General features: G+C 31.4%; 1 protein-coding gene across 1 annotated transcript; it reads right to left on the bottom strand.

The window, feature by feature from the left end:
- Positions 1-5,481: 5,481 nt before the first annotated feature.
- Positions 5,482-5,811, bottom strand: LOC127123330 (uncharacterized). Its single transcript, XM_051053560.1, has one exon. The coding sequence runs from the start codon at positions 5,809-5,811 to the stop codon at positions 5,482-5,484; it is 330 nt and encodes a 109-aa protein (XP_050909517.1).
- Between the last annotated feature and the right edge of the window lie 3,278 nt (positions 5,812-9,089).

The following is a 9,089-nucleotide window of genomic DNA, read 5'->3' as shown; positions in this document are numbered from 1 at the left end:
CAAGGTGCTGAGACGCCTTAATATGGATGATTCCAATGGTTATGTGTTTTGCTGAAATGGTGGCGCTGTGAGCTTGAAAAGTTCAAAGCAAGATACAGTTGCTAATTCTACAACCGAGGCCGAGTATATTGCTACCTCAAATGCAGAAAAGGGAGTTGTTTGGATCAAAAAGTTCATTAGTGAACTTGGCATAGTCCCTGGCATTGTGGATCCCATTGGTCTTTATTATGATAACAATGGTGCTATCGCACAAGCTAAGGAGCCTAGATCTCACCGACGATCCAAACACATACTTAGGCGTTATCATCTCATTCGAGAGATAATAGATAGAGGAGATGTGAAAATATGCAGAGTACCTACACTTGACAATATTGCTGACCCACTGACAAAGCCTCTTGCGCAGCAGAAGCATGATGGCCATACTAGATCTATGGGTATTAAGGGTATGCCTGATTGGCTCTAGTGCTAGTGGGAGATTGTTGGTGTAAGCCCTAGAGGCAAATACTTTTTGGTACTTGTATCGAATTATTTATTAATAATAAAAGGCATTTTCTTTATTATGGTTGTTTAATAAAGTCCCGGGAATAGATAGTCCGTTTAATGTATCAAGTATGACTTAATCATGAGATCACATTAAACATAAGAACACTATTCTTAAAGTATCCGTAGTCGAGCTTTAGTATGAAGTGGTATAACATTAAAGCATTAAGACTATTATGTTTGTAGACTGATGATCACATCTCATGGATCATGGATAAAGAGTTATCAAGTCTTAAACATAGGTATGAATATTAGGAGTAATATTTATACCGGATTGACCCGCTATGAGAATACTATATAGAAAGTTATGCAAAGTGTCATAAGTTATTCTCATGGTGATAATGGTGTATACCACTCTTCGACCTGAAACCACTATGGACCCTAGATGTAGAGTCGAGTGCTTTATTGCTGATCCAACATTGTCCGTAACTGGATAACCATAAAGACAGTTGATGGGTACTCCACGAAGCATGCTGAGGGACATGAGTGACCTAGATGGAATTTGCCCATCCTGCATAACAGGATAAATGTCTATGGGCCCAATATTGAATTGGACAAGGATGACACGGTCTATGCCTTGTGTTCAATATAGACATAAGGGAAAAAGGGTAATTATACACATAAGTATTATCACAGAAGGTTTTGTCATATCACATGACACTTTCGTGCCTCGGGTAGCAGTGATGTGTTGCTAGATACCACTCACTGTTTATTATGTTAAATGCGTGATTTAATATAATTGCCAACGTCACGAATACCTACAGGATCACACACAAAGGACGGATTGATGAGAGATAGAGTAACTAAGGAATACTGTAAGGTACGGTGCTCTTAAGTGAATTATAGAACATCGTAAGGTACAGTGTACTTGAGAAGAATACGAAATATGGTAAGGTACAATGGGCTTAAGTGATTTTGGGCATATTATAAGATATGGGCCAAAATACACTTAAGGGGGCTTTTTAGCTTGAAGCCCACACAAGTGGTTCTATAAACAGAACCCATGTGCAAAAGCATTCAATAGCGGTTGCATTATTTTCGTTTTCTCTCTCTCTCTCTCTCACTCAAAGCCTTCATTCGTACCAGCTTGCACTGAGATTGAAGGAATCCGTTCGTGTGGACTGAGTAGAGACGTTGTCATCGTTCAACGTTCGTGATCGCTCCGTGGATCTGCATCAAAGGTTTTGATCATCACAAGAGATCTGCACCAAAGGTTTCAATCGTCACAAGAGGTAAATATTCTATCACTGATCATGACCATTCGTAAGGATCTCTAAAGGAGAAAATTTTAATTTCCGCTGCGTTTTGGACCGCAATTCTCCTTCAGATATATCTATGATCACACTAAGCTTTGATTGATCCATCCCTTGCACTTCTTGATGCCAAAATCCTAACTTGCAAACAAAGCAAAGCAAGACATATAAATTTTTTTGTATTTTTGTGGGGTTAGCAAAGCATAAGCATATACATAAAAGTATTTGATGACCTTGATGTTATGCAAATGATAAAGGATCTTAAGGATGAAAATTAGGGTATTACAGCTGCCCATATTTAAGTTTCCTCCATCTGGAGATATGAAGGTTGAAATCTTCGTCTCGACTGGGGAAAGTGTTTAAATTACTGGGGGTAAAATTAACACTCCACTGGGGAACGAGAATGTAAGTTTTGATAATTGAATGAGAACCAACTTCCAACATTGGAAAAAAGATCCAGTTTCTTCTTTAATAGACTTTCATTTGAGAAAAGGGTGATCACTAAATGGGAGATGGGAACCAATGACTCCATTGGGGATCTTCAAAACAAGTTTCTCAAGTAAACAGAAAATAACATCATCTGAAAGGAATCTCGTCAAACTTCTCTAGCGGGAATTTTCCGAAGAGATAGCCATTTGAATGAGGATGATTTTTGATAACGGGCTTATTGAGGAAATTGCCATTAGCCGTTTTTAACTGCACTCTGGGGAAGCAAAAGTGATAGTTTTAGACAAACTTCTCCGACGGGATTCTTCTGGAGAGATAGCCATTTGACGGATGAGTAATTGATATGTTGATAAACTTTAACTGGGGAATGAATAAACTTCTCGGAGAAGAGGCTTCCATCTGTCGTTGGATAATAAATTTCAACCATGATTCGGGTTGTATGCCATAAAATGGGTTTCCATTTATTCTTTAATTAAGTATTCACTTGAAAAGGATAAATAAACTTCAACAAAGTGTTCGGGTTGTATGCCTCGAACGAGTCTCAGTTTCTTCTTTAACCAAGACTTCCTCTTGAAAAGGGTGAAAGAGCTCCAACAAAATTCGTTTACAGGAATTTTTCGGAGAGATAACCATTTGGTGAAAGGACCTCACTGGGGATAGATAAACTTCTCGAAAAAGACTTATATTTGTCGTCCAAAACGAAACAATCTTCTCAAATAAAGAGACTGCCACTTGTTGTCGAATAAATTTTCACACGATTCAGATTGTATGCCACGAATGGGTTTCAAATTCTTCTTTAATCAAGTCTTCCACTTGAAAAGGGTAAAAGAGATCCAACAAACTTCTCTGACAGGAATTTTGCAGAGAGATAACCATTTGATGGAAGAATAAGGAGGTTGATATGTGTGCTAACTTCACTAGGAAGAGACAAACTTCTTGGAAAAGAGACTGCCATTTGTCATTCGAAACAAAAATTCAGGAATAAAACAAGCTTCTCAAATAAAGAGACCTCCGCTTATTGTTAGGTAGGGATTTCAAAGGAAGTGTTACAAGAACACTGTTAGGGAACAAAATTCATCTTTGATGGGAAACAATAAACAATTTTTCTTCATGGGGGGTCGAAGTATTTGAAGGTACAAAATAAATGTACCATCAATCTAGGTTTTTACAATCTAGAGAGATTCAATATCATAACTGTCAGAGATCAGGTTCAATCCAGGAATAAACTGGAGAGGGATATTCAAACAAGACTCTTCTCAATGAGGAATGATCTTAAACTGGGGACTTATCCTATCCAAGTATGGAAAGGATAGCTAAAGCAAAATCTTCCACGAAGAATAAACTCAGTGGGGATTTAGAAAGGGTATACATTTTCTGATAAAGGTCGACGACTCTACTAAAGAGGGGAAATATATATCACTTGGGGGATAAACGCAGCCAAGTTAAGTAATGTTGAGTGATTCTTCGTCTCATTTCCATTCAAATTCGTCCATGTGGTGTGAAAGATATTTATTCAGTGGGTGAAGCTTTTGAAGCTAATCAAGAGTAGTAGTTCTCATCGGCGATTTCTTACAAGTTTAGCAATAGAAGGACTATTGACTTTTGGTTCCATCATTGGATTGGTCTGGCAACCTTATGTTCGCAATTCTCGTCCCTCTTCTTGTATGTTGAAAATTCTGCTTTTAAGGTTGTTAGTTGTGGAGGTTGGACCGAGAATTCATGGAGTTGGGACCTTCATCATATGATGTCGGGTCTTCTGTTGTCGCCTGCAGATACATAAATGGTGAAGGAATTGCAGTTGATTCAGTGTGGAATCCAACCGGTTTAGGAGGTGTTGATGCGTTTGTTTGGGGGAAATGGTAATGGTTTTTCGGTCAAATCTAGTTACTTGAGCATGTATGGGTTGTCTAATTTTTGGATGGTTTTACAATCGGATTTGAAGAGGGATTTATTGTCTTTGTGGAAGATTAAAGCTTCTAGTAAAGTTTTATTTTTTGGGTGAAGACTTTTTCTTATTAGATTACCGACCAAGGTTGAGCTAGCTAGACGAGGAGTTATTGAAGGAATTCACAATTTTGTTTTCCCCCGTTGCTTTCATGTTTTTGAGGATGTTGATCACTTATTTTTTAATTGTGAGATTAGTAAAATCATTTGGAGTAGGACTTGTAAGTGATCAGGAGTGAAGAATGTTTTGGAGATGGAGTCGTTTTTTTTGCTCGTTTAAGGGAGCTTAGTAGAAAAACTTCCTCATATTTTTGGCTTAAGCTTAATTGAATGTTTGGTTTTGCTATTTGTTGGATCATTTAGAGTTGTTGGAATGCAATTTTATTCAATGGGGTCTTAAGCAAGTTTGACATGCTAGGGATGATAAAATTTCTCTCTTGGGAGTGGTTAGTGGCCTTTAGTAAGTTTAACAAGGCAAGTCGTTGGATGGATTGATGCGAAAATTCGATTTCTTAGTTTGATTAGCTTCGATTTGTTTTTATGTTTTGTATTGGTTGATCTATTGTGTTTTCCATTTGTATTGGGTATGACACCTCTTATACTCCTTTCTAATATAATATCCTTGTTTATAAAAAAAATTAAAAAATTAATTAGTTTAAATTTTAAGGATTTAAAAGACAACTACATATTTACATATTGTTATTATAAAGTTATATTGGATAATAAAATGACCATAATACAATATGTGTCTCAATGAATTCATACTTGTGCTGGAATGGTGGCTGTAAAAAATATTTCTTTTGAAAAAAAACAGTTGATGTTATATGTAACAAATGTTGAATCTATTTTACTTTTAACCAGCATTAATTTTGAGTAAACTCTAATTTTGATAAATTTTAAAATAAATCTGAGTTTACATTGTTGGACTAGTTCTATCTGCCGTAAATTTGGATGAAATTGCATGGAATTTCAAACCATATTTTTATATTTTTCTAATAATAATTTTAATGTTTTGGTTGTTTTTATAGTTTGATTTTTTCTTAGATCAAAATTAGTAATGGGTATGTAAAATAGTTCAATACTAACATAATGTTTTTTTAATACAAACACAATTTTATTTTTATATCAAACAAACAGAACTTTCCTTAAGAATTTTACGGAATTAAAGACAAACTTATAAAACTAAGACCAAATGTTCTCCTATAAGAGGGACAATCCATTATTTTAAACAATAGACAAGTAATAAATAAAAGAAAGAAGTGCATGTTCTAAACATAACTATATAATAATGAGAAGTTCATGCTTTCTTGCACCTTCCAATGTTGAGATGATCCTCTCTTTGCTTTGTGGTTTCAAAGCAACGCTTGCATTTAGGACACTGGAATTTTCCACCATGAGACTCCATATGATCTCTTTCCGCTTTTTCTGTAGCAAATGTTCTGGTGCATATTTCACACTTAATGTTTTTTGAACCACTGCAAGGGCTGTTATTGCTCTTGGTGTTGTTTTCATCACTGCTATTGCTCTTTTCACTGCTACTGCTATTTGTTTCGTCTTCCTTCTGAATATGATCGTTTTTTGTTTCATCAGTAGTTGTGTTATTGCCGCTAGTAGTGATAGGAGCCATAACCACCAAACAAGTTTTCTACTATGAAATAATTGTACAATAATATTTACTATATAATTAAGTATATGCATCAACTCTACTACTTTGTTTTTATAGTTCAATATGAACAAATAAGCCGGATTGTTTTCATACATACAAGTTGAATTGATATATTTAGATCATTCATTATACTATAGTAAATAGTTGCAACAACTTTTAAATCACGTAGTTTTACCATTAAAATCTGTTTTCAATGATCAAAACTTTCTGAAAAGACAATATGCATGTATGCAGTATTTTTCAATAAAATTGGCATGAGCAAAATTAAATATTATAATTTTTTAACTAAAATAAGTTAAATGTAAATTTGTACTAAGTAAAAATATTTAAATATAAATAAAAAATAGTATACAAACTTATAAACTCAAAAAAAATTGATTACTTTTGTTGAAAATATCCATTTACTATTTTTATATATTAAAAAACTGCATGTTATACTATGAATCAATCTGCCTTTTTTTTTATAGAAAAATGTTACTCACTACATTTCAAAATGAATGTGATTTTAACAAATAAAATTTATTTTAAAATGATTGTCATTCTCATTTTTAAATGTGTCAATAATTAAAAAAAATCAAATTGTATCTTTTAATTATTATTTTGTATATTACTTTGAATACCTTAATAAAATTAATTTAGTAAAAATATAATATCTTATGACAACGTTATTACAATCTTTTAACGAGTGTGCAATTCATTTTAAAACGGAGGTAGATGTTTAAGCTATATCAATAATTTGAATTTTTTATTTTATTTTAAATAACTCTTTGGTGATTATACAAACTTTAAAAAAGAATTAAACTTAAAAAAAAATAATTAAGTTAAAAGATTATAAAAAAAATACTTAAAAACTTCACCTAATTATTTTTAAAAAGGACAACTTATTATAGCTCTAGTTATGCATGATATATAGTATGTATCATTACCATTTTTTTAATCAGAGAAATAAGACAAGGAGATCCTCTTTCTCTTTACATCTTTATTATATGCGTAAATATATTTTCTAATCCGATAGTTAGTGCATAGAAAGATAAAAAATTTGCAGGGATAAAAAATGCTAAGAATGCTCCTAATTTCTTTGCAGATGATAGATTCATATTTTTGCAAAACGGGGGAGATTGAACTAAAAAAACTTCTGACCATCATAAACATATACCAAGACATCCCATCCCGGGACAAAAAATAAACATAAATAAATTAGAACTTATGTTCAAAAGAAGCACCAACCAGAGCAAAGATGACTCATTCAAACAAATCCTAGGCATACCAACAGTGGATAAGATCAACATGTACTTGGGACTCTTTACTCAAATCGGCAACTCTAGAAATCAAAGTTTCAACTCCATTTTAGATAGAATCGGGAATAAGCTCAATGCTTGAAAAGTGAATAAGATTTTCTATGTTGGTTGGACTATCTTAATTATAGTAGTTCTGCAGGCCATACTTAATGAGTTCTTTTTTACTTCCTAAAGGAATTTTTCAAAAAAATATAGTCAAATAATGGTTAATTATTGGCAGGGACGGAATCAAAAAATTTAAGGTGTAGAGTAATATATTATATATTATTGAAAAAAACTCAAATTTCACCTTGATTAAATATATAATCCAAAGTCTTTATATAGAGTGATACTCTTCATCTTAAAAATCAATTTTATAAGGTTGAGTTAAAGCAAACTCCAATCCTATTATATATATTTTATAACGTAAATATTAGTTGTACATATATTAAATTACTTATTATTATTATAATACCACTTTCTTATATTACTTATAAAATATTTAGTTAAATATTATATTTGTGAGATAATTGAACATAATGACAATATGCATACTAATTAAATTATATTTAAAATATAATAATATATTAATTTTGTATGTATATTACTTTAAAAAATAGATATTATTATTCTAATATTTTTTTTAAACAAAATCATAATAATTATTAAAAATACATAATTATGAGATTTTAGATTCAAATTCAGATCAAAGATATAAATATTTATCATATATTAATATAATAAAATTTGAGAGACAATACTATATCATATTTATTGATAAATAAATATTCCAACTTATAATATAAAAATTATGAATAAAAAATATAATATATTAAATTATTGATATAATATAATAATTTTAATTAAAATTTATAATTATCAATTGTCTTATCTTAAAAATATAATTAATTATACATAATAGATATTAAAAATATATTTTATTATTTTATATTAATAGATATTACGTATAAAACATAGTTAATATTATCTTAGTAATTTGCAGTACATATAAAAGACAAAAATTTACATATAAGGCATAACATTGTTTGATATATTATTATAATATTAGCATATAAATGAGGTATTAATTGATTATTTAGTGGGGGCATATGCCCCCTTAATTCTATACATAACTCCTGACTATTGGTCGGAGATAAGAAAATTTACTCGATAAAATAGAATAAGCTTTGTCTCTCAAAACAATAAGCTGAGTTAGGATTCAGAATGACTCATGAATTCAATAAAGTTTTATTGGCTATGAAACAACTTATTCCCATTAATGAAATTCTAATTAAAATTTATAAATCTTTATAAAAAAGTACATAAAATTTGAAACTTTTAAATAACAAAATTGAATTAATTAAAACATATTGCTTCATATATATATGCTTCCAATATATTTTACATGGAACTTGACACCGTTAAGACTAGTGACATTTCCACATAGATAAAATTTAAAAGAAAAGTATATAAAAGAAACGAAAATAAAGCATAATAAAAAAGGACTTCCTAAGTCCAACAGGACTGACACTTATATTGATTGTACATAATATTACGTAGTAGTATGTGATCAGCGTTTGGCAAAACGCTGGCAACCTTCAATCTTGACGTTATCGTAACCCATCACTCCATAACCTTCCCTCATAAACGGTCTAACTTGTCTCCAGATCGTCATAGATCAAACCAAAAATGCAAGACAAAAAGAATACAGGGCTAAGATTTATGTGCAAGTTTAAAAGTGGCAATAGAGTCTAGAATAGTAATATATGTGGCAACCACAATTATTCAAACAAGCGTATCTTTATCTCATATTTAACTCTACTTTATATCTTTTTATTCTAATGTATTCCTGAGCTATATGCTGACTCAAGTAACTAAACGCTGTCAAGGATATCTTGAAGGTGTGAAAAATACAAAAAAAATGAGGGTTTGAATTGAGTTTTACAAGCAAAAGCTTTTTCC

This window comes from Lathyrus oleraceus, chromosome 2 (assembly GCF_024323335.1).
Source record: "Lathyrus oleraceus cultivar Zhongwan6 chromosome 2, CAAS_Psat_ZW6_1.0, whole genome shotgun sequence".
Classification (NCBI taxonomy): domain Eukaryota; kingdom Viridiplantae; phylum Streptophyta; class Magnoliopsida; order Fabales; family Fabaceae; genus Lathyrus; species Lathyrus oleraceus.
The sequence above is the reverse complement of the archived record's forward strand: the minus strand, read 5'-3'. Positions and strand labels throughout refer to the sequence as shown.